Source organism: Tursiops truncatus, chromosome 1, assembly GCF_011762595.2.
Source record: "Tursiops truncatus isolate mTurTru1 chromosome 1, mTurTru1.mat.Y, whole genome shotgun sequence".
NCBI classification, from domain to species: Eukaryota; Metazoa; Chordata; class Mammalia; order Artiodactyla; family Delphinidae; genus Tursiops; species Tursiops truncatus.
In genome coordinates, this window is record NC_047034.1 from 75,715,943 (window position 1) to 75,742,232 (window position 26,290).

Here is a 26,290-nt window from a genome sequence, read left to right on the forward strand (position 1 = left end):
TCAGCTACTCAGGATGTTATACTGACTTGCTCTCTCGTGATTTAGCCAGCGGATTGTGATGCCTCCTAACCATCAGCCTTTCTGAACAGCATGCTAGACACTAAGTGAGCCAGGTGGTTTGGAGAAATATATTAAAGGCATTCCCTACCTTTGTGGGGTTTATTGTCTAACTGGAAGAAAATATATGAAAAAGTTCATATACTTCAAAAGGTATAAACTTTATATCTTTTTTTTTATACAGAGAACATTTAAAATTTTTACTTAGCGATTAGAGCCATTTTTCTCTGGTCTCCACGTTTTGGGGTTGTTTTTAGATACTTCTTCATTTCTTTCTTTTTTTTTTTTTTTGGTCACGCGGCACATGGGATCTTAGTTCCCCGACCAGGGATCAAACCCACGCCCCCTGCATTGGAAACACGGAGTCTTAACCACTGGACTGCCAGGGACTTCCCTAAACTTTATATCTTAAAGCTAGGAGATATATGAATGTTTATTGTGGTGGGGTTTCTGAGCCTTCTCATCCTTATTCCCCTTAAACCAGTCCCATGACTTCTTTTTGAGCATGTTGTCCCTAGTTTTATGTTTGCCAGGTGGCTACAGCTGGGGAATGAGGCCAGCAAGTCTCAAGATGTGGAATCATCTAGTTAGTGCAGTTTCATTTAATATATAGGTAACGGAAGTTAATATACCGGTAACGGAAGTTAATATACAGGTAACGGAAGTTGACATACAGAAATAAGTTACTTACAAGGTGGCAGTGCTAGTTTACTGAAGAGCTTGAGTTAATATCTAGGCTTTTCTATGATTTTTCCATTATTCTTGGCTCCCCTGGCCCTTAGGTTTAAGCATAGCATTAGGGATCCTGGGGTGCCAAGAAATGTTTGTTCCTATTTCTGTTTCAGTTTAAAACGTGCCATTTTTTTCCCTTCACTCCCATACTATAGGGCTAGGCGGTCAGGGAAGACTGATTCTGCAGTGCTTCAAATAGCTGTTCCTGCCCATTATTTTAGCTTTTCTAAAATCTTTATTCCAGAGAGTGGATTCAAGGGTTCTTCTACTCCTCCAACATGGTTGAGTGATAATTGTGCTGACAAGCCTCTCAGTTGAGCCATCTGATATGCAGGGTGGCAGGGATGAAGTCACCATTTTTATTGTCCAGCAGCATTTATTTTAAGCTGTTGTGGCCCTAGCATGGAAAACACAGGCAAAAGAAAAATAGCCCGGAGAATTGCCATTGACGATATCTACAGTCAGCCAGTGGCACCCACACTAGCAGCCCTTGTGTGTATAGTGCCCTCTACTGGGCCTTGAGGGAGGTTAACAAGGAAAGGGAAGATCTCTTCCCTTGGAAGCTAAGACCTGACAGTGGCATACAAATAAAAGCAAATTAATGTAAGATCCCGAGTGGCGGGAGTTTCCCTGGTGGCGCAGTGGATGAGACTCCATGCTCCCAAGGCAGGGGGCCCAGGTTCGATCCCTGGTCAGGAAACTAGATCCCACATTGCATGCCGCAACTTACATGCCCACAATAAGAGTTTGCATTGCCGCAACTAAGGAGCCGGCGAGCCACAACTAAGGAGCCTGCCTCTGGCAACTAAGACCAGGTGCAACTAATAAATAAGATCCCGCGTGGCATGCGGCATCTTAGTTCCCTGACCAAGGGTTGAACCCATGTCCCCTGCAGCGGAAGCAGAGTCTTAACCACTGGACCTCCAGGGAAGTCTCCAAATTAATGCAGTTCTAAGCAGAATTCCCACAAGCTAAGAGAAGGAGGGTCAGGAGATGAGTTGTTAGCTGAATTTTCTTAGAGATGGGTGACTTACTAATAAAGATAAGATGAGGCTGCTCATGCTTGGGCAGCAATATTTTAATTCACAAGTATTGGATTGGCCAAAAAGTTCGTTCGGGTTTTCCCATAAGCTCTTTTGGAAAAACCCAAACGAACTTTTTGGCCAACCCCAATAATTGTTGAACTCTAACTTTGCGATTGGAAATATTAGCAGTTGTTGGGCAGATAAACAGTATAAGAAATGGTGTCTGCCCTGAAAGAACTTGAAGCCTCATTGAGACAACACTTCTACATATAATACATGTCAGTGGTAAAAGAATTCTGAGAAGGGGAAATTCAGAGGGCTGGAATCATTAGGTAAATATTAGTGGAAGAAATGGAGATTGAACTGGGCCTTGAAAGATGGGTAGTATTAAATTGTCTAGTTCAATTATCAGTTAATAAGTGCCTGTAATATGCCAGGCATTGTGCTAAAATATAAATGATATGTGGGTGCTTCTTTCAAGGCGATTCCACTCTGGTGGGGGAACTACACATGAGGAAATCATATGCAGTGTTAAACTTGCAGCAGTAGAAGCCCAGCTACATAGAGGAATAGGAACAAGTATTTAATAGTAATTGCACCTAGCCCATTGCTAAGTACTCAATTGACATCATCTCATTTAGTCCTCACAACAATTCTACAAAGTAGGTAGTCTTAGTCTTGCCATTATACAAATGAGAAAACTAAATCAGTAACTTGGCCAAGTCACATAGCTTCCGAGAGTGGAGGCAGGATTCCACTGCCTGCAGTGGGATGGGGAAAAGAGTGATCAGGAAGCACTTCCACTGCCGGGCCGGTTCAATCCCTGGTCGGGGAACTAAGATCTCACAAGCTGCATAGTGCAGCCATAAAAACAAACAAAAAGTGATCTGGGGACTTCCCTGGTGGTCCAGTGGATGCAGGGGACATGGGTTCGATCCCTGGTCAGGGAACTAAGATCCCATATGCTGCGGAGCAACTAAGCCTGTGTGCCACAACCACTGAGCTCGCATGCCACAACTAGAGAGAAGCCGTCGCACCACAACGAAGAGCCCGCACACCACAACGAAGACCCGATGCAGCCAAAAATAAATAAATGAATTAATAAATCTTTTTAAAGAAAAAGTGATCAGGAAAGATTTCATGGAGCAAATTCTGAAGGAGGAACAGGATTTCTCCAGAAAGGTAAGGTGAGAAAGCGCATTTTTGTACAGGGACCAACACTTAGAGAAGGATGAAACTGTGGAATCTGTGGTGATTCTGCAGTAGCAGTATCAAGTGAGTCCTGGGGAGTCACTGGAGACCAGGCCAGGAAGGTAGACAAGGATATTGCTTGCAGGCAGCTATAGGAACCACTGAGGGGATTACAAAGAAGAAATCTTGTCAGTTCTATGTTTTAGACAGGTCACTGCAAAATTGTGTGGAGAAGGGATTTAAAGGTAATAGATTTAGTGATGGACTGGTTCTAGTGTCAGGTTTCCTGGTTTTGATAATTTGGGACAAGTTTCTTAAACTCTCTTTGCTTCAGTTTACTTATTTTGTAAAATAGGAATGATGTAGTACCCACCACAAATGACTGTTGTGATGATTAAACAAGATAAAGCACGAAAAGCCCTTACTTCAGGGACTACAACAGTGCCTAAAATATGGTTCCTGCCCCCAGGGAGCTTAAAGACTACTGGGGGATATAATAAAGACAGGTAGACTGACAATTATTAGAATACAAGGATTCGGTGCTAAGATAGGGATAAGCACAAAATGCTCTGGAAGCACAGAATACACACCTAATTTGGGCAGGTGGGAGAAGAACAGTCAGGAAAAATCCCTTCACAGAAGGTAGCTTCTAAGCTGAAATATGAGGGAGTAGTAGGACTTAAGTAAAGGGATTAGATTGGGAAAGGTCTTCCAGGTGGAAGAAACAGTATGTGAAAAGATGTAGAGGTATTACATTCTGGAAACTTAAAATAATTGAGAGTAGCTGTAGCATAGCATGCAAGGAATGAGGCCAGATGTCGGTGGAGGGAAGCAAGGGTTAGATCACAAAGGGCCCTTTAGGCTTTATTCTGGAGGCAATGTGAAGCTGCTGAATAAAGGTTTTGAGCAAGGAAATGACATGATCAGATTGGCTCCTTAGAATAATCTTTCTGATTGCAGTGTCAGGAAGAGATCGGAGAGGGTATAATGGATGTGTTAGAGACGCTATTAATGGGATGGAAAAGTTGGGAAGGGTTAAGGCTATTGTGAAGAGGAAGATGATGAATTCAATTTGAGACATAATAAGTTTAAAGTAACAATGAAACATCTAAGTGGAGAATTCTGTACTAAGTAAACTGTTACCATGGGTTAGTTGAGTTATGAGTGAGACAGACTGTATGTTGCTACAGTACTGTAGGTTAGATATGACTGGGAAATAAAGAAGGTAATGATAGTGAGGATGAAGAAGAATGAACAGATTCAAGAGATATATGAGAAGTACAATCAACAGAACTTCATGGCGGTGGGACTCGGGAAGAGACAGGACTCCAATAAAAAATTCCGAGTTTTCTGGCCTGAGTTGCTGGGTAAATGATGATGCCATAATCCAGAGAGAGAATACAGCTGGAAGAGCAAGTTTAGCAAGGAAGACAATGAGTTCAGTTTTGCCGAAGAGTTGATATGAGGTGCCTATAGAACATCCGAGAGTAGATGACTAGAAAGTTACTGGATTTATGAGTCTAGAGGTTGGATAAAAAGTCAGAATAGGAGATACAGATTCTGTAGACTTTAAGATGTACTAGTAAAGCCATGGCCGTGAAAATACAGAGAGCAGAAAGACTGAAGAACTGATCCTGATGAAGGCTGACATCTGAAAGGAATAGAGAAAAGGGCCCAGCAAAATAGGAGAATCAGGAAGATGTCGTGCCCAAGGACAGAGTTTAATGGAGAAACTCAATCAGTCAATAGTGTAAAATGCTATTAGAAGTTAAGTTTAAAAACGAGACTATCTCACCTATGTAATAAAAAGTGCCCCCAAATTTCAGGAAAGCAGTGTGCCAAAATCGTGAATAACTGTTTGCCAGGATTATGGTCTAAGGTGTGTGCGTGTCCACTATCTGTACTTTTCAGGGTTTTGGCAGTGAGCATGTAGTTGATCACTAGAGGTAATTTTAATTCTAATTTAATTCTAGAATAAAAATAAAATCACAAGAATAAAATCACAAAATGTTTCTTTTAAATGGACTAAAAGGGGCTTCCCTGGTGGTGCCGTGGTTAAGAATCCGCCTGCCAATGCAGGGGACACGGGTTCGAGCCCTGGTCCGGCAGGATCCCACATGCCACGGAGCAACTAAGCCCGTACGCCACAACTACTGAGCCCGTGTGCCGCAACTACTGAAGCCCGCACGCCTAGAGCCCATGCTCTGCAACAAGAGAATCCACCGCAATGAGAAACCTGCGCGCAGCAACGAAGACCCAACACAGCCAAAAAAAAAAAAAAATCAACTAAAGGGTGTCCATTTGATTTGCCAGTTAGTAACCTTTTTGAAACCAGTTTCCATGGATTGGTAGAGGTAGAATCTTGCTTGTAAAACTGAGTGGTGTGCGAAGGTTTTGTTGCTTGCTGTTGTTGTTTTAGGATGGTAATGATAGGCATGTATATTTACCAAGTGAAAGGAACATGTAAAAGTAGAAGCTCAATAGAGAATGATGATAACCAAAAAGCAGGGTTCCAAAAAGAAACGGGGAGTTGGGGGGTAAGAAGGAGCTCAGGTGGATGTGGTTAATTAAACAATAGTTCAGCAAACATTTATTGATCACTTACTATGTGCCAGCCACTGTACAAGGTGAGGTGCTGAGTTAGCAAGTCAGCTGAGTTAGGAATTGATCTAAAGCAGGAGGATATATACCTCATCCTGCATGAGACTCGAGGTGAAGATGTAACAAAGGGTAAACTCACAGCTGTTTGTGAATAGGGGTAGGTAATTGATGGGAGTCCTCGTCTGACAGCTTCCTTGTTCTTTGTGGAATAGGATGTGAGGTTGATACTTGAGAGGGAAGTGGGAGTTAGGGGGCTTAAGAAGAGTGGCCATAGTGTTGGAGAGAGGATGAAAGGGAGGAGGATGAAAGAGCGATGATAAAAAATACTAAGTATTTCGTATTATGAGAAGCCCGCGCACCACAACGAACAGTAGACCCCGCTCACCGCATCCAGAGAAAAGCCTGCATGCAGTAACGAAGATACAACACAGCCAAAAATAAAATAATTAAAAAAAGAAAAAACTATAAGAGTTAGGAAACAATGTTGAGGGTATAACAGAAACCATGAATGTGTCATCCTTGGAATGCATCATCCATTGGAATGGTATCAATCCATATATTTCTGCTGTCTTCTCTAGCAACACCCAGCTGCCTGGGTACAAGAGCAGAGAAGACATATTACTGTATAGATCCTGGATCATGATTTGTAGACAGATGAAGAGGATTGACAAAGGAACAAGGGGATTGAAGGTGCTGGTGAAAGATGGAAGCCACCCAATTCAGACTGGCGAGGTACGTTAAACTCTGGTCAAGAGAAGTCTTGATAAGGTCAAAGAGCAGACGATTTAGAAGTGAAAGTGGTAAAACTGGAAGCCCAGGCAGGACATGGTGTCAGAATGATGTTGGAGTTTAAGATTTCAGAGTTGGAACTCTTCCATATAATGCAAGGGCAATAGGAATGGGTGTTTTAAGTGGAGTAAAGATAAAGATCATTGGAGAGTTAAAGAACTAAGGGAGTTTCCATATCCAACTGCCAGGGTAGGTGGCTCATGTGTTTGAGATTTTGTACTGTTATCTCTTATTAGACCCAACTGTATTTTTTTCTTAATAAAAGGAAAATGGAAGTGTCTAGTTTAGTAAATGACAACAGCAACAATAAAAGAATTATGGGCTTAGAGTGTTGGGTCAGTAAATCAAGGTGTTTAAATGAATCCAGAATTATGCAAGCCTGGGGAGGAGAAGATGAAGCCAGCTGCCAGTCCTGGTGTAGGAGTGACCAGGAATAGCAGAGAATATGAAGGAGAGTTTAGCTTGATGGGATGAACTCCAAAGCAGGAGGGGTAGCATGCAAATAATCTTGGAAAAATAAGGGCCTGAAAATGACATTAGGGAACCAGGAGTATCTCTGTTCCCCCACTTTCTGATATAGGAGGGAAAAACCCTCTAGGTCTGCAAATAAAGCTGTGTTTGGGGATAACCTCAGTGTAATTTGAATGAGTGGGTTGAGGGAAATTCTCTAAAGAGGAGTTTCTGTGTGAGGCATCAGAGAAATGAGGGGACCAGGGATGAAAGTATAAGTAGGAGAGATCTGTATTTGGGGCAGGGTCCAAAGATTATAGAGATGGGAACCACTTGTGCAGTGAATTAGCCTAAGGTTCCCAACTTTGGTTCAAAAGTTGTTTGGTACCAGTCTTGACTGAAGGCCCCACAGGGCTATGGAATCCAGTCTCCTCAGGCCTCCCTCTCAGGGTTCTGAGGGGAAGATTAAGCATTCCACCTCTGAGAAGACATTCTAGGAGAAAGAGAATGGAACAGTAGCTTGAACAATGATTACAAAGAGGAACAAGTAAGCTAGACTAACGCGAACAACTGGAGGAGGGTCCTTCATTTACACCTTTATCAAGTATTTATTGAACTCCTACCAGGGCTTTGTCTTGTTCATTGCTATATCCCCAGCATCAAGTGTTTGGCACATATGTGTTCAATAAGTATTTGTTGAAGGAATAAATTGTTCACTAACATGTTCAGATTAATCTATAAGTATTCAGAAAACAATAAAAAGAGTTTGACCTCTTTCAACAGTCTCTGAATGGCAGCAGTAGTGGATAAGCAGGGAAATGAGACTTGCAACTGAGAGAACAATGCTGGAAGGGTACTCCCCACACAAAGCTGGGTCTCTCTTTTGGAAAACTTCTAGATGAGCCACATGACTAAGAAAGAACAGGTAAAGGCCGAGTGCTCAGAAGGTCAACCAAGGATAGCTTTTCTGTAAAACACTAACTTATGACAGGAAGAGAGCACTAAATACTGATAACCACATTGTGGTAAAGTGGCCTCTTCAGGTAAAAGAAAAGTTCTGGTATAAACGGAAGTTTAATGACAGAGGCACTTAGTGTTTTTAGATGGACTTTTTTTGAACCTTCTTTTGACATATATTTATCATGGGTGGATATTAGAGATTAATGCAAAATATGAACTCTTAGTTATTAAATCTTTATTATTAGATTGAAAAGATTGAACTGAATAGAATTTACACAGTACAAGAACTTTTCTCAAGTTATTCATATTAACTGCTAGAGCTACATACCCATCAAGAAGCATCATTCTTGATCAAGTGCCAGCCACCTACCTACCTTACAGTCCCAAACCCAATTAGTAACGTCAAACTGATACTTACGCTAAAATATTTACATTTTTAACTGCATATAAAACTCTCATGGTAGAAATTTGAACATAAGCAGACCTATGGGGGAAATTTGGGGGGGGGGAGGTTGGGGGGCGGGTAGAGAGAACTTAATCTATCTTCTTACCCAGTCTGAATCAGGTGGATTCCTTGAACTGTCTTTCACCAGCACCATTAATCACCCCACGTAGACACCACCTACTCAAATATGCAAAGGAAAGACCTGGAATCATTCAGCGATCATGAGTCCTGGTTTGACACTAAAGTCCAGGTCTGGGACTTCCCCAGTGGTGCAGTGGTTAAGAATCCACCTGCCAATGCAGGGGACATGGGTTCGAGTCCTGGTCCGGGAAGATCCCACATGCCACAGAGCAACTAAGCCCATGCACCACAACTACTAAGCATGCGCTCTAGAGCCCGCAAGCCACAACTACTGAGCCCGCATGCTGCAACTACTGAAGCCTGCGTGCCTAGAGCCCGTGCTCTGCAACAAGAGAAGCCACTGCAATGAGAGGCCCGCGCACTGCAACGAAGAGTAGCCCCCGCTCCCAGCAACTAGAGAAAGCCCGTGTGCAGCAACGAAGACCCAACGCAGCCAAAAATAGATTAAAAAAAAAAAACTGGTAAAGTCCATGTCTGAAGCAACTTTTATGACTAGGAAAGTCTGAGAACACCCTCAGACTTCCGTCCATTGCATTTCTGAGTCATTTCCTTGTCCATTGACCCAAATTGTGTACAGCTACATGCAAGAATTATCCAAAAGTCCCGAGTTTAGAACTAAAGAAACATTTGAGATCATTGAGTTCAGTGAAACACTGGCCAAGAGATCATGCCTTTTGTCCAGTTGCACAGCCTCTGTCAGGCAGCTTTTCCGATACCCAAGGCCCTCTTCTCTAGAAGCTGACTTTACAGCAAATTTGGGACTCCAGCCTAAATTTGTTTTTGTTAGGAGTAAACAAACAAAATACTTGAGTTGGAAGTTTGAGAGGAACTCAGGGCCCAGGGTAACAAGCTGGCATCCCATGGTATTCCCTTCAAGTAATTTGACCTATCACTGGTGCTCCTGCCATGGACCGAGGAGAGGACTCATGTAGGACCAGAATATTCTAACTTTCAACCTTGGGACTATTGACATTTTGAACTAGATATTTTGTTATGGGAGCTGTCCTGTGTATTTTAGGATGTTAACAGCATCTCTGTGCTCTACCCACTAGATGCTCAGTCAGGACAATCAAAAAAGTCCCCAGACATTGCCACATGTTCCCTGGGATCCCGTGGTTGGGAACCACTGTTCTGACTAAAGGAAGAGGTTCTTGTAACTCAAGCCTGGCGCTATGTAATCCTCTCAGCAGTGCCTATTCTTATTCCTACACCCTTTTGCCTGGTTTCTCTCCCTCACCTTTCCCTCTGGGGCCACCATGCCTTCATCAGATGGGATCCTTTGACCTCTCTCTACCCTCAGTGGCCCTGAAAGTGGCACCTGGGGTGAAAATGGGAAACAAAAGTTTCTACCCTTCCCCTCTTGCACCAAGGGGATCCCCCTCGCTGGATAGGAATTTACATAATTGGTTAAAATAAGACAACATGTATGCAAGGCTTAGCTCTTACCTGTAACTGCTGTGAATCAAGGAGAGAGCAGGGCTTTAAGCCCCTTTCCTATCTTGAGGGTGGGCTGGGAGGGAGAGATGAGGGCATAAAGGAATCTGCCCTTTCTGCACTATTTCCCCTTGACTCAGCGGTCCTACTTCCCCTCCCCAGCCCACACTCGTCCTCACCAGTGCCCATATTTACACACTGCAAACCTATGTTGTCATAGAGAGACATAAACCAGCTGGTTGCTATGAAGGTTTACACACAAACACACACCCTAGGGTACGGCCCAGGCTGAGCAGTGGAGATGAATGGCACTTCTTACTGGGACATGCAGTTTTTCTTTCTCTTAATTTGCTATTGTCCTACCTCTTCTTTTCTCCCCACATTTTCATGCTTCTCATTCCTGCTCCCAGATGACACTTCCCACGGACGAGTACTGTTCTTAAACATCTCCCTTGCCTCAGGAAGTCACACTTTAAAAACAGAATTACTTAACCTTTTTGAACTTCAGTCCCTTAATCTGTAATATGAGGATAATTATAATACAAACCTTATATGGATTTTGTTAGAATTAAATTGGATATGTGTAAAGAAACTTGTATCATGGCTGGCAAAGTACGTGCTCAATAAATGGAATTTGTTCTTATGCTAAAATAAAAGCCTGCTCGGGGGCACCTGGGAACCAACCACAGGTGCCTTTGGAAATCTTGGCTTGTGTGTCCTCTCTGATAGTAGAAAAAAGCTATTGTGGGAGTGTCCCTTGTCCTGTAGAATGATGGAAGAGCAGAATTGTGTGGGAAGATTGCTTTGTGTTTTGCCTTTGTTATACTCAGATGGAAAGCTGTTTTGGGAAGGAAAATCTGGGTATATGATCTCTTCCTTTCTGTAGTTTGAAATGAAAGAAAAGACACACTACACAAAATCATTGCCTGGCTGAAATGGAAGAGTATAATGGAGGCAGAGTGCTCTCTGGGCCTTTGGCCCTGGCTACCCTTCTCCAGAAGACCCCTATCCAAGAACAGGCTGCCTGTGTTCGTGTAACAGGCTGGGGCTTATTCCTACTGTAGATTCTGTGCATGATGTCTATTGAATTTTTTTCGAAAAAAAAAAATAAACAAAAAAACCTGGAACTTTCTAATATCAGATAAAGGGCAGGTATTTCCAACCCTGAAAATAGGTAAGATTTCTCTTCTTCAGCTTGAATTTAGTGTACAGCTATGTTCCTGCAGGAGGTCTCAGTTCCTCCCAACACACTGAGAAAATAGGAGAAAACATTATGCGCCTTGCATTTTCACCTCTGTCCTATTTCACAGAATAGATATCACTATCCTATTTTTACAGGTTAAAACAGATTTGATTGAAAAAGGAAAGATAATTTCTAAACTAAGGATTGTGGTTACATCTGGAAGGGAGTTAGGGGAATGGGATTGAAGGTGATAACCAAAGGAAAGTTAGTCTCATCTTAATGGTTTGCTTTTTTTATAAGGAGAGTATTTATGTATTAATTATGTGATTAAAATTAAATTTTGAATTAGAAGGTAAGACTATTTTACAGACGTTTAATGAAGCTCAGAAAAGGTAATTTATCTAAGGTCATTTGGTAATTGACAGACTCCAGGGTCCATGGCTGCCCCCCCAAACAACAATGTCCTAGGTACACCCTCATGGAGAACCAGGTTTGGAGCCAAGAGGGAGTCCTGAGCTTTCCCTCTCATGGGCAGTGGGATCATTGTAGTGGGCCCTAGACATTAGCTTTATCACTAAAGGGAGGCGTAACCAAACCATGTCTTACCAGCTTGATGACTACCCTGTGACTTGGCCTGTGAAGTATGACTAAATCACATAGACTCGAAGGTAGGGAATGGGGAAGGATGTAAAGCAGGTTGATAAAGGAGATTATGTTTTACACTTAAGATTTTAACTGGATGTTTCAGCTGGGGTACCAAGATATAATAGATATGAAATTCCAAAGGGAGATACCAGACAGAAATGCAAAGGTTTAAAGGAAATTAACAAGGACCAGTTCCACAAGTCTTGAATCCTCATTTCAAGAGTATAAAAAGTGGGGATAGGGTTTACAAATGAGATTTCTTTGGAGAGAGCTACTACTGTGTTGTGATCCACATCCAATCTGGAGGAGAGGGTGTGGGGAGTACCTCCCTCTTCTCAAGCCTAGAAGGAGGGGCCTTATGGGACAGCTACATCTTGGAATCAACTGCACTTCCTTCTGACAAAGGGTCAAATATACATGAATCCTGGGAGCCAAGTATGAAGCCAGGGTAAATCCTGCTCAAGAGAACTTCCTGGACACATAGTGGGACTCTTTACAAAAGATTCCATGTAGAATGGACCTCTGGAAAACAGAAAGATGAGGGGGTAGTGGTGGCCATAGAAATACAATGCATCATGTCACTTAGGGGAAGCTGATATTGCCATTGAAAGGCCCAGCAGGGAAGCCTCTGATGGATCCACACAAATGCCCATGAGACAGTCAGCTTTCAACATCAGCATGAGGAGAGCATGAAGCCACCAAGAATATTTCTCCCTCTTCCTTCTGCCCCATTCTAGGTGTCAGTGTCAGCATCTAGGAAGTAGAGGAGAAGCCAACTACCACTATTCCACAAAGGCAAGCTTGCAGGCTATACCGATTCTAGCTGTGGGGTGAAGAGTCTGTTCTGCTACTTAAAGTGATCGCAAGACTGTTACCCAAAGGTGAAGAAATGTTAGGGGGTGATGCTGGAATTTTCGTCCAGATCAGAGGGAAACATCTCCTACTGAAATAAATTTTTCAGTGGCAGGAGACAAAATTAAACTTTAATTTTTACTACATCCCTTCAATTGGTACTTGTTAAACATTCCAACTATCATCTTTATATTCTCTGAGGCATTTAATTGGCACTCATGGAATGAGATTTCCAGTTTGTAGTCCAAAGAGCCTTTGAAAGGCTAAGATGCTCTCCACCATAAAACAACTCAAAACAAGGGAGTTTTAGGGATTTGGGGTTTGGTAAATCAGGCTGAGACCAAGAGAATTTAAAGTAGACTCTTAGAGTTAGTTGGAACCTTGAAGATCATCTAGTTCTAATTCCTCCTGAATTAATCTTTTCCAGAGCATCCCTGACAAGTGATCATTTAGTTTTTTCTTGAATAACTCCAGTGTCTTAGAATTTACTACTATCTTCACCCTCATTAAAACTCTTCGAGGGACTTCCCTGGTGGTCCAGTGGCTAAGGCTCCGCGCTTCCAATGCAGGGGCCCGAGGTTCCATCCTTGGTCAGGGAACTAGATCCCACATGCCACAACGAAGATCCCACATGCCACAACTAAGACCCAGCACAGCCAAATAATTTAAAAAAATAAAAGAATACATCAATCAACCCTCATTATAAAAAACAAAACAGGGACTTTCCTGGTGGCGCAGTGGTTAAGAATCTGCCTGCCAATGCAGGGGACACGAGTTCGAGCCCTGGTCCGGGAAGAGCCCACATGCTGTGGAGCATCTAAGCCCGTGCGCCACAACTACTGAGCCTGCGCTCCACAACTACTGAAGCCCGCACGTTCTAGGGCCCGTGTGCTGCAACTACTGAGGCCCGTGCGCCTAGAGCCCATGCTCTGCAACAAGAGAAGCCATCGCAATGAGACGCCCATGCACTGCAACGAAGAGTAGCCCCCACTAGAAAGCAGCAGCAACTAGAGAAAGCCCCACCCTGGCAAAAAAAAAAAAAAAAAAAAAAACACTCTTCATTTGAGGACCACTTCTCTCTACATCTCATTTCACTAGTCTAAACATTCTTCCTTCCTTCAGTTATTGCTCCTTGACATGGTATGGACTCCTGGCATCTCCCTGACTATTTTCTAGATGAGCTCAAATTGTGTCAATGTACCTCTCTAAGTCTGGTCCAGATGTGACCTGAATCAAGTAGAAATAAATCATCACCTCCTGGTTGTAGACTTGGACTGTGGGAGAGCCTCAGGTCCCCTTAGATTTTCTTCAGTACTAACCCTATCACACTATTGACTCATTAAAACTAACTAAAACCTAGAGACGTAATTTTGGGGATGAGATAAGGTTGTTTTGATTTATTTTGATTTTATAAATAATATATGAATACAATTCCTTTATAAAACTTGTAAATAATAGAGATTAAAATCTTCATTCAAAAAAACTACAGACAAAGGCAAAGTCTTCCTTGATCATTACCCCAAATCCTGGTCCTCTAGTTATGTATCCTTCCAGACTTTTTTCTATGTATTTACATGGATATACAGTTACATGTAGAAATACGTAGTTGTACAGGATTTTAAAAACATAAATGGTATCAGATGGTTTGTGTTATTCTACGTCTTCTTTTTTCACTTAACATGATTCAGAGACCTTTTCATATCTGCACATATAAAGCTATCTCACTCTTTGTAGCTGCTATAGTAAGGATCCCATAGTATGAATGTATCACAGTTTATCTAACCATTCTGTTGTTGGACATATAGATTGTTTCCAGTTTTTTGCTATTACAATGTTTCACAGAAAATTGAATTGAACAATTGCAGGCTCCACTGTCAGACTTCACAGAGGAGAAGTCTGAGTTACATATCCCAGGCCAAGAGGAGAAAAATTAAAATTGAGTAGTAAACCAAGTTTACTACCCCTTTCATGGCTAGTCCCCTCATTGTTGTTCCTTTTTTTTTTTTTTTCTTTCTTTCAAGAGCCTCTTGGCTAGTCTTGGCCCTTTGGTCTTACATGTAAGTTTTAGGATCAACTTATCAATTTCCTTATCTAGAACTGCATTTAGTCTATACATCATTTTGAAGGAGAACTGACATTTTTACAATTATGAGTCTTCCTATATGTGAATATGGTTTGTGTCTCTATTGCGTTTTGCTTAATGTATTTCAATAGAATTTTATAACATTCCCCATATATCTTTACACATAGTGGTAGAGACTGCTGGTTATGCTTCCTTTCTTCTATAGTAACAGAATCCTCAGTTTTTAGCTGGGCACACAGACACTCAGAATAAAGACTGTATTCTTAGAATAAAGACTCCCTTGCAGGTAGAAGACCATGTAACTAATTTCTAGCTCACAGGATATTAACAAAAAAAGGTATGCAACTTCAGGGGAGTGTCAATAAAGAAAGCTAGGGCTTCCCTGGTGGTGCAGTGGTTGAGAGTCCGCCTGCCGATGCAGGGGACACGGGTTCGTGCACCCGGTTCGGGAAGATCCCACATGCCGCGGAGCGGCTGGGCCTGTGAATCATGGCCGCTGAGCCTGCGCGTCTGGAGCCTGTGCTCCGCAACGGGAGAGGCCACAACAGTGAGAGGCCCGCGTACCGCAAAAAAAATAAAAATAAAGAAAGAAAGCTAGATACCCTTTGCCTTCCCTTTTCTATTGTATTTCCTGATGGTTGGAATGCAGCCGTAAAGCTAGCCGTCTTGGACCATGGGTAAAGCTAGCCGTCTTGGACCATGAGGTAGAAAAGTATGTATGAGGATAGCAGAACAACACAACAGAAGGAAGTATGAGTTCCCGATCATTATGGAACCACTATGCCAACTCTGGGTTTGTCAGAAAGGAATAAGAATGAATATTGGATAAGGCAACTAGCAATGTCTGTCACACCTTATGAAAGGCTACTGAACCCTAGTTTTATGCTAGTGTTACCTGTGGAGACTAGGGCCCGAAATTATCATCTTATAGACAAAGATGATAGATTACAGTGTTGTGATGACAAGGTAGGAAGATACTGATACTGAAGGCACAGTATGAAAGAGTATGGTATTCAGTAAGAAGTGTAAGAAATGTCCAACTAAGCAAGAAGTTCAATTAATGATTTTGACATTAAAACATGAGATCAACTTTTTAGTGTGTGATCAAGAATAATCTTTAGAAATTATTTATGGTCACAGGGAGGAATGTTTGGGAAAAAATTACGTACATTTTAGAAATAAGGCAAAAAGATGACTACATGATCTTTTAATATCATGTTAGAGCATTTTCAAATAAGTCCACCTGAGGGTTACTAGATTACCTTGGTGAATGTGATTTTATTTGATTAGCACCCAGGAGTTTTACAACCCTCAAAAATTAGAGGATAATGTGATTGAGTATGGTATGAAGAAGCCTTAGAAATAGTTTATAAGCAAAAGATTAGCCTCAATTTAGAGAAAGAGAACAAGGTGCTCCAGTAGTTCTGGAAATTTCTATCAGTCGAGTAGAGAGTCTCCCCAAACTTGGGTTACATATAGGGCCTCAAAACAAAACAAAAGAAAAACAAAAACGCTGCTTTATTAGGCTGAGGAATAAAAGGGTTGAGTAATTAAGAGAGACGGTAAGGATAAGAGCAAGAGATTTTTTTTTAAGATTTTTAAATATTTATTTTATTTATTATCATTTATTTTTGGCTGCATTGGGTCTTCGTTGCCAGGCGTGGTCTTTCTCTAGCTGCAGTGAGCAGGGGCTACTCTTCGTTGCAGTGCACAGGCTTCTCATTGCAGTGGCTTCTCTTATTGCAGAGCACAGGCTGTAAGCGCGTGGGCTTCACTAGTTGTGGCACATGGGCTCAGTAGTTGTGGCTCGCAGGCTTAGTTGCTCCACGGCATGTGGGATCTTCCGGGACCAGGGCTCGAACCCGTGTGCCCTGCATTGGCAAGCAGATTCTTAACCACTGCACCACCAGGGAAGCCCAAGAGCAAGAGATTTTTAATTAGGAGGGAAGGCAACATGAGATATTAAGTATGCCCAATTTCAGGCCCCAAAGAGTGGAGAACAAGACTATTAGAGTGGACTTCCCTGGCTGTCCAGTGGTTAAGACTCCGTGCTTCCACTGCAGGGGGCAGGTTTGATCCCTGATCAGAGAACTAAGATCTCACATGCCGGGACTTCCCTGGTGGCACAGTGGTTAAGAATCCGCCTGCCAATGCAGGGGACACAGGTTGGATCCCTGGTCCCGGAAGATCCCACATGCCACAGAGCAACTAAGCCCGTGCTCCGCAACAAGAGAAGCCACTGCAATGAGAAGCCCGCGCACTGCAACAAAGAGTAGCCCCCCACTTGCCACAGTTAGAGAGAGCCCATGTGCAGCAACGAAGACCCAACGCAGCCAAAAATACATACATAAATAAATAAATAATCGATTCCACATAACTCATGGTGCGGCAAAAAAAAAAAGACTATTGGAGTACATCTTAGATCCTATATTAAGACCTTTTCTTTGTCTATTTTGAAAGAAATTATGTAAATGAATTCTCTGAAACAAAGGCACATTTTAAGGAGGAAATGTGCTCACAATTTGGGGACATTTCAAAGGATTCATGCCTACAAAAAAGAATGACATAATCAAGATGTCAACAATGCTTTTCTTTTCCGGTTCAGGATTGTGGCCAATATAGTTATCCTAAGAACAAGAGCCATTCTTGATATGCAGTGTGTACAAATCCAGAGGCTCCTGTGACTCTGAATAATGCTACGGATCAGAAGACCTTCTAAGTGAAGTAAAATTTGCTGAGGACAGGACCTCCCAGACATCCTGGAAACATGCTGACTCCTTGCCTCTAAGCTGCATATATCCTTTCCCCCACTGGTAAGAGTAGTGGCTTTCTAGGGCAGTCCATCGTAGTCTAGAAGGTGGTCTACCTGTTGATCGTGTATAATATGGATGCCTGTTTTATGATAATGTCACACTTTGTTCTTTCATCCTCTTAGTCATCAAGCCCTGTAGACTCTGCCTCCACAGTGTCATGTTATTTTTTCCATTTCCACTACCACCACCTGAGTTCAGGTCACCAATTCTTTTTTTAAAAATATTTATTTATTTGGTTGCACCAGATCTTAGTTGCAGCAGGCGGGTTCCTTAGTTGTGGCATGCTAACTCTTAGTTGCGGCATGCATGTGGGATCTAGTTCCCTGACCAGGGATGAACCCAGGCCCCCTGCATTGGGAGTGGAGTCTTATCCACTGCGCCACCAGGGAAGTCCCTAATTCTTGCCTATCACATTGCAGTAGCCTCCTAATTTATTTACTTCCAATCCTTTCTCTCTCGATCCATTCTAAAACAATTAGAGTAATGAACCTAAATTAGAGCACATATCATGGTACTCTAGTTCTTAGAGGTTCCCAACTGCCTAGAAAAGTTCTAAGCTCTTCAACTGGCTTTCAAAGCCCTCAATAATATGACCCCATCCCGCTTTTCTAGCTTTTGTATATCCCATATTAGTAAACATTCAGATTTATCCATTCAACAATGGAGTGTTTGCCATGGGTCAGGCATAGCTAGGGTTACAAAGGGAAACACGATAAGTGTCCTCATCAAGTGGACAGCCAATGGAAAAGAATAAAACTGAAGAGAAGCCCACGTGGAAGAAGGAAAACCAGGAGAGTATTGTTCCCTAAAAGGCACATGAAGAAAGTGTTTCAAGAAGGGAATGATTAAATACATGTTAAATACTGCTGAGAGGTCAAGTAAAATGAGGACTGCAAATTAACCACTGGAGTTTAGTCATGTGGAGGTCATTGCTGACACTGACAAGAATGGTTTCAGTGGAGTGGGGGGAATGAAAGCTCGATTGGGGTGGGTTCAAGAGAGAAGAGAAAGTAAGGAGGCTGAAGATTTTTGCTACAAAGGGGAACATCAAGAATTTAGGTTCTAGGGACTTTCCTGGAGGTCCAGGGGTTAAGAATCTGCGCTTCCACTGCAGGGGGCACAGGTTCGATCCCTGGTTGGGGAACTAAGGTCCCGCATGCCGTGCAGTGCGGCAAGAAAAAAAGAATTTAGGTTCTAGGGAAGGCTTTCTAAAGATGTGAGAGAGAATATCAAGTTTGTATGCTGATTGATGAAATGATTCCATAGGGAGAGAGAAAGTGATGATGCAAGGGATAACTGCAAGTACTTGAGTAGGCAAAGAAGATGGGATCCAGTGCACAAGAGGTTGATCTGAGATAGCAGAGAAGGTTCAATCATTTTAACTGCAGGAATAGCAGAAAGGATGGAAACAGAAGGAGTAAATTAGTAGATTTGGTGGTGAGAAATGAAGTTTTTCTCTTCTGATTGCTTCCATTTTCTCAGTGAAGTAAGTTAACAGCTGAGAGTGAGGAAGGGAGGAGGGAATTATGGAGGTTTAAGGATAGAAGAGATGATGTGCACTAGTCACCTTGGATCACAGGAGAGTGAGTTGATTAAGGAAATGCAATAGGATTACTGAGCACTTGAGATTTCTGGCTATAATTAAGGTGAAACCTGCAATGCATTTCTTTTTTCAGCCTCTGAAGAAGAAAATGCTTTTGCATGCAAATTTGCTCAACCTCTCTCCCCTTGATAAAATCGCATTCTAGAAAGCAAAGCAGAAGAAGCTACCTCTTCCATAAAGTCTTCTTCCTCTAGCTCTCCTAGCCCAAAGTGAATTTTCCAACCTCTCAACTCCAATATTAAGTTGTTGATGCCTCCTATAGAGCATAAATTCCATCTCACATTATGGTTAGTTGCTGTGCAAGACTGGAAGTTCCTTAAATAGAGAAACAATTTCTTATTCACTACAGCCACAAGATGTTTCTCTCCATCCTCTCTGCCACATATAAATCTCCATGGTTCTAGGTCTTGCCCAAATACATAATTGTGTGGTATGGATGCCCTATTTCCTTACTAAATTGATATTTTCAGGAATAGGATCCTTGCTCACCTTTCCTGCTTATGTCCCTCAAATATTTTGCTCTTGAATTTTAGCTATTATTATTTTTACAGGTCTTTTAACAAAAAGAGGTTGCTTCAATTAATGTTAATTCATACATACGGTATATACCAGGATCCTTGTCCTCAAGGGGTTGACCGCTAGAGTCAAATGTCTCAGAAGAGGTGCTGACAGAGCAAGGCTTGTATGTAAATAGCACCAGAGGGTAGAGATGGGGAATGGGAGAAAGCAAACAGGGAGACAGGAATAAAATTTAGGTGGAGCAGAACAATTTCGTTTTTTCAACTTACATAAAATGATTCTATAGGGCAGTCCATGGAGCGTCCCCATTTCCAAAGAGCTGAAGATGTGCAAAATAACTACAGGTTCCAAACAGTGCCCTCTTATTTATCCGTATTATCTAAGACTGTTGTTCCCCATCCGTGGCAGAATTTACTCATTCCCTTTCCTCAAAGTCTGAGAGACTAGATGGTTAAGACTTTGGTGTGGGAAAAAAACCTCTGGCACAAAAACAACAGCAGGGGCTCGCAAATCAGGGTTCAGGGAAGCCCAGAGACATCCATTAATAGCAGGCCCAGGTGAGCGCGCGGCAAGAGAGCGTACCCACCAGCCCAAGCGCCTGAGCCGCCGTTACGTAACCGGCCGCGAGAGGCTCCGGAGAGCCGGAAGCCCCGCCCTGCCCCAGGCCCCGCCCCTGCCCTAACCCACTGGTTAGGTGTCGTGCGCAACCCTCCGGAAGATTCCGCCCTTTTCACCATCTAAGGATATGATTTTTTTTAAGAGTTGCTGACGCCATTGCGTAGGACTGGGCCCTAAAACCGTGATCTAGGAGCGCCTCTCTCAGTCGTTACTTCCGCTCTTCAAGATAGGTGCAGGGGTCTCCCCCATTTTTCTCAGTAGGCGGCGGCGGCGGTTTGAGATGTTCGGCCTCAAGAGAAACGCAGTGATCGGACTCAACCTCTACTGTGGGGGGGCCGGATTGGGACCGGATAGCGGCAGCGGCGCCTCCGCTCCGGGAAGGCGGCTTTTGGCTGCAGGAAAGGAGGCCACGGCCGGGCGAGAGGTAGGGGGAGGGGAAGCCGGCGAGGTGATTGGCGGAAGCGCCGGCCCGAGCCCCCCGGCCACTCTCGCGCCCGACGCCCGGAGGGTCGCGCGGCCCTCGCCCATTGGCGCCGAGGGCCCCGACGTCACCGCGACCCGCGCCAGGCTGCTGTTCTTCGCGCCCACCCGCCGCGCCTCGCCGCCCGAAGAGATGGAATCCTCGGTCTCCGACGCCATCATGTCGCCCGAAGAGGAGCTGGACGGGTGCGAGCCGGAGCCTCTAGGGAAGCGGCCGTCCGTCCTGCCTTTGCTGGAATTGGTCGGCGAGGCCAGTAACAGCCCGGGCAAGGACGGCTCACTCCCCTCGACGCCGCCCCCAGCAGAGGAGGAGGAGGACGAGTTGTACCGGCAGTCCCTGGAGATTATCTCTCGATACCTCCGGGAGCAGGCAACCGGCACCAAGGACGCGAAGCCACTGGGCGGGTCTGGGGCCGCCAGCCGGAAAGCGTTAGAGACCCTGCGACGGGTCGGGGACGGTGTGCAACGGAACCACGAGACGGCCTTCCAAGGTAAGGGGGTTATTCGCTAAGGCCGCGCTACCTTTTTTCAGCTCTCTGGACTCACCCACCTTTGCTGGGTGGAAACCGAAACGAGTCAGTGTTGAAACGACTCTCATCCTATTTCTGAAACCAGAATATTCTGGCCGTGAGTCATTGTTTCCACCCACTTGATTCTTTTGGAAATGGCAGCTCTGCTCAAAGCCCGGAAAGGGTGGGATGTCAATTTTCAAGTGGGATCAGCCTGAGTTCTATAGAGCCCGAATAGCGATTTCCCCCGCCGTGGGTGGGCAGGCGAATCGTGCCCTGGTTTAGACAAAGAGGCCGTGAAAACCTGCATGCTTTTCTTCCTCTCAGGCATGCTTCGGAAACTGGACATCAAAAACGAAGACGATGTCAAATCTTTGTCTCGAGTGATGGTCCATGTTTTCAGTGACGGAGTAACAAACTGGGGCAGGATTGTGACTCTCATTTCTTTTGGTGCCTTTGTGGCCAAACACTTGAAGAGTATAAACCAAGAAAGCTGCATCGAACCATTAGCAGAAAGCATCACAGATGTTCTCGTAAGGACAAAACGAGACTGGCTAGTCAAACAAAGAGGCTGGGTAAGTTTGCTTTAAGGTTGAGGAGGGGACTTGGAGTGGAAATGAAATGGAGGATTTTATAGAGAAAGAGGGGATAGCTAAAGGTTTTTAAGATGCACAACTTGGTTTTCAAGGCTCTAACTTTGGACCTCTGGTTGCTTGATGTTGATTTAAGTAGTTGGTCCTTAGAGATGGTATGACTGTCTTGAATTGTTGTATCAAAAATCCTGTGTTTGGGGCTTCCCTGGTGGCGCAGTGGTTGAGAGTCCGCCTGCCGATGCAGGGGCCGCGGGTTCGTGCCCCGGTCCGGGAAGATCCACATGCCACGGAGCGGCTGGGCCCGTGAGCCATGGCCGCTGAGCCTGCGCGTCCGGAGCCTGTGCTGCGCAACGGGAGAGGCCACAACAGTGAGAGGCCCGTGTGCTGCAAAAAAAAAAAAAAAAAAAAAAATCTTGGTTTCTGTAAGCTGTTTTACTGGTTAAGAAATAAGAATCACCTGGGCGTGATAGCAAATACATTTTTGAGCGTGCCCCACCTCCCTTTTAATTGCATAATGTGTCTCCTTTGCAGTCTGGGGATAAATAATAATTGGTTCGTCATTGCGTTTGGGGGGGGGAACCTTAGATATTTTAATTCATCTTTTCTTTGTAAATAGTGTTTTTAAGCCAGTGGAAGCCCATACTTGAAACTGTGCTTTTTGTTTGTTTTCTAGGATGGGTTTGTGGACTTCTTCCATGTAGAGGACCTAGAAGGCGGCATCAGAAATGTGCTGCTGGCTTTTGCAGGTGTTGCCGGAGTAGGAGCTGGTTTGGCGTATCTAATAAGATAGCCTTTTAAGTGCAATAATTGACTCTTAACCAACTCCAGCCACCAAAACCACATATGCCTGCTGTGAAATCAGATGTATTTATGAAGTTGGACTTCAAGCTGTGCAGGCCATAACCTCCAGGAGTTCTACTCCAGCAACGGAGAAAAGCAAGCGGCAGGAGGCTTATGGCTAACAGGAATAAATACATGGGAAAAGTAGTCCCTCTTGAAGAGTCACTGTCTGAAAGAAGCAGAATTCTGTTTCAGCAACAGGCAAACTTTGGGAGGCCACGGAGGAGGACTTTTAGATTTAGTGAAGACGGTAGGGTGGAGAGACTTTAATTACCTTGCCTAGAACAGGAAAGTGGCCAGTAGCCAGGCTAGTCATAGAGTTCATTAAATATGCTCACTGAATCCATTAACTTCTATAGTGTTAAAATAGAAGCACTAACAATGCCAGCATCATGTGTAAAATGGATTTTAAGCTACAAGCAATAGAACCTATGACTAGAAGCCTCAACACTGTACAACAGAGTGTGAAGGGAAGCTTTATCCTCTATAATTAGCTTTCCTAGATGTGCTTCTTGAATAGAAAGTCCAATGCTCAGGATGTTTATACCTGTTCTACTTTGGCTTGGTTTGAGTGATTCCTAGTTTATTAGCCTAGTGTCATGGCCAAGAATACTTGACTTAAGGCTCAATTACAAATCTGGAATATCCTGTTTTTAAGACAAAAACTTGTAATCGTCTGTAAAAATTGTATATATTTTTACAGAACATCTGTTTGAAATGTAAAGGGAGAAAACTCTGAAATTACATTAGTTTTTTCATACCCTTTTGAAATTTACAACTTCTGTAGTTAGGAACCTGTTTCTTATAGCTTTTTCTATTCTAAATTTTGTGCTAGTCAGTTCTAGATTGTATACAGAACCAACTGATGTAATTGTATGCAACCTGGTTGTAGTACAACAATTCTGATTCATAACTATGCAGGCTTTAATTTTCCTATCTGATTTTGGTAAGTATTTCTTAAATACCTGTTTGGGGGTTTTTTGTTTTTTGTTTTTAACCTGGGGCTGAGAAATTGAGGAATGGAAATTAATCCTTTCACTTTGTTACATGTGGGTTTTCAATAATTGAGTCAAGGTTTTAAGGATTTATTGGGGGGGCGGGGCACACAGGCTGATGACTTAGAAATAATGGGCTCTGATTGGGCAACTACTCATTTGAGTTCCTTCCATTTGTCTTAATTTAACCGGTGAAATTTTAACTGAGTTCATGAGCTCATCTTCAAAGCTTTTGCTGAAAGATTTTCAGCTGTTCCAAATGGGACTTATTAGGAGTATGTATAAAAAGAGCACATTCGGTGGATGAGAGACATTTGATCCCTTGTTAATAAACTGTACAATGATGGCTTGGAAAAGCAGGCTATAGTCTAACCATGGTGCTATTACTAGGCTTGCTTGTTAAACACAGGTCTAAGCCTAGTGAGTTAATAAAACGAATACTTATTTCATTTCTATTAATGATTCTCAAACTTTGTTTCAGATTTTTGCATTGGCATCTCTATGGACTTCAGACTTGATGTTTTATCAAACTTACTGTTTATTTCCTATCCTTCCTTGAAATATTTGCTGCTTGTTCGGCTCCCTCTACAGATATTTATAGTTCCTACAAATTTACCTTGCCATCCCTGAACTCTTACTAGCCCTTTTAGTTTTTGGCACTAGGAACCTAAGTGACCGCCCAAGGAGTCCACAGACCTTCATCCTTCTTGAATTTTATCCTTAGGAGGTGGCAGTACAATGGGTGCTGACAGTAACAGTGACGAGGTGAGAAGAGTCCCTTTTCCTTGGACTAGTATTTTATTGGTTGTTGCTTAATCCTGTCTTTGGGGAGAAATTTTCAAAATCCCCTTAGGGATTTTCAGAGGAGGGGATGATATCTTAGGTGACTTTCTCTAGGTTCTTTTGCATTTGAATATGCTCACTTAAAATTATAGAAATTGATGGGCTCTGTTAAACCTCAGAGTTATATAAAAGCTACTAGTAAACTGGAGAAAACTTTTATAGTGGAACCAGGGTCATTTTGAAACCTTTAGCTTCTGAATGTGACCTTTAGTATGTGGACTCCAGACAAAAATAGGCATGAATAAAATGACTAAGAATGTAATTAGGGAACAATTGCCCTGCCCGCCCATCTCCAAGCCTTAAGGTCATCTAGCTAGAGCTATTTTTATCTGTGTATTTATCATTCTTGATCATAAACCACTTATTTATATCATGTCTATCTCTAAGGACCTAAAAGCACTTTATATAGTTAATTAATCTTAAGATCTAGTTAAGGTGACTAAAAAGGCCTGTCTCCCCATAACCAGTTATGGAAATAAGCACAGAGCTGTAGCTTGATGGAGTTTAGGGGCCCCACTTCCCAATTTACTAGGTGTGACTGCTGAAATGTAGATGAGAATCTTCAGTTGCTATTTTGGGTCAGAGGCTGTGAGGGCTTAGGGAGCCCAAGTGCTTCGGGGCAGGGTGGGTGATTCTGTAGGGAGAAGAGGCACATGTTTTAAGTGCTGACTAGCTGCATAGTTCAGGCAAATCTTCCAAAATAGAAAGAGAGGGGCTGCCTGGAAAGATGGCTCTCTCAGCAACTTCTGTCTGTCTGATGCTTCTCTCAGGGAAAACCCTGCAGTCCTCTAGTGTCGTCTATGTACATTCTGTTGGGGGTGAACATCTTGGTTCTGGTTAAAACAGCTAATGCTGTTGACATCTGTGCCAGGAAGGGTTAGGACCAACTACAAACTAATGTGGGCTGTAAAATGTAGTGTGTTTCCCTAACTTCCTGTTTTTCCTGAGACGAAAATAATAAATCTTTTATTCAAATGCAAGGTGTGGTACGGGTGTTTTCTAATCAATGCCTGTTTTCCTTCCCCCTCTTAGGCAAGCATCTGAGGGAAGTTAGCTGAACAAACAGGTATAGGTGAATTAACCAGCAAAAGCCCCATAAAACTGATTTGCCTTAGAGCAAAGGTCAGTTCCATTCAGAATAACCCCTTCTTTCATTCAAATTAGAGCTGTTGGGCTTTTTTTAAAATATTTTTTTGGCCACGCCACACAGCATGTGGGATCTTAGTTCCCTGACCAGGAATCAAACCTGCACCCCCTGCATTGGAAGCGCAGTCTTCACCACTGGACCAGCAGGGAAGTCCCGGGCTTTTAATTACATGTATTACTGTTGTACTTTGTAGTAGTTCAAAAGTACAGCAGTATATTTTAATACAAAAATCATAATCCCCATCCCCATTTCTTTTAGTCACCAAATGTTGGTATAACTTGGGGGTAAGAGGGTTCACTACAACAGTTATTGTATCTCCCTATCTCACTCAACCTTTTGAGGTGAGTAAAGGAGCTAGAAGAATTAACACCCAAAGTTAAGTTTCCATAAGGTTGTTGGTACTAATCTTTAAGTGCCTTTCCCCTTTTCTCCCAAAAAGGAGGTGAGAATAAGCAAGTCAATTTCAGAAGCCCTATCCTGTCTTTATTTTCAGCTACCTTGTAAGGGAGGGGAATCACCATGGAAATGTGCAAATATGAGGTTTGCATATTGGTTTTAAGCCCTGAGCACCAAATGCTAATCATGCAAACAGGATTCTGCGCTTTTCCCCCTTCAGGTTTTGTGCATTTCTGTTTGGCAGCCCCTCTTTTTCTGGAGCCTAACTACCAGAAGATGGCAGTTTTTTCTCATTACAAAGAAAGCTGTTTTGTACAAATTAACTCCCAAACAGGTGTGGAGGGAG

At 43.1% G+C, this 26,290-nt stretch overlaps 1 protein-coding gene across 2 annotated transcripts; it reads left to right on the plus strand.

The window, feature by feature from the left end:
- The first annotated feature begins 20,421 nt into the window (after positions 1–20,421).
- On the plus strand, positions 20,422–25,381 carry MCL1 (MCL1 apoptosis regulator, BCL2 family member). 2 transcript variants are annotated; one of them, XM_004317035.4, is made up of 3 exons: positions 20,422–21,112; positions 21,458–21,705; positions 22,397–25,381. In XM_004317035.4, exons 1-3 carry the CDS (start codon positions 20,422–20,424, stop codon positions 22,511–22,513), a joined length of 1,056 nt encoding a protein of 351 aa, XP_004317083.1. In that variant the 3' UTR covers positions 22,514–25,381. The 2 variants fall into 2 exon arrangements, with proteins under 2 accessions (XP_004317083.1, XP_073664195.1); XM_073808094.1 differs by lacking the exon at positions 21,458–21,705.
- Positions 25,382–26,290: the final 909 nt, after the last annotated feature.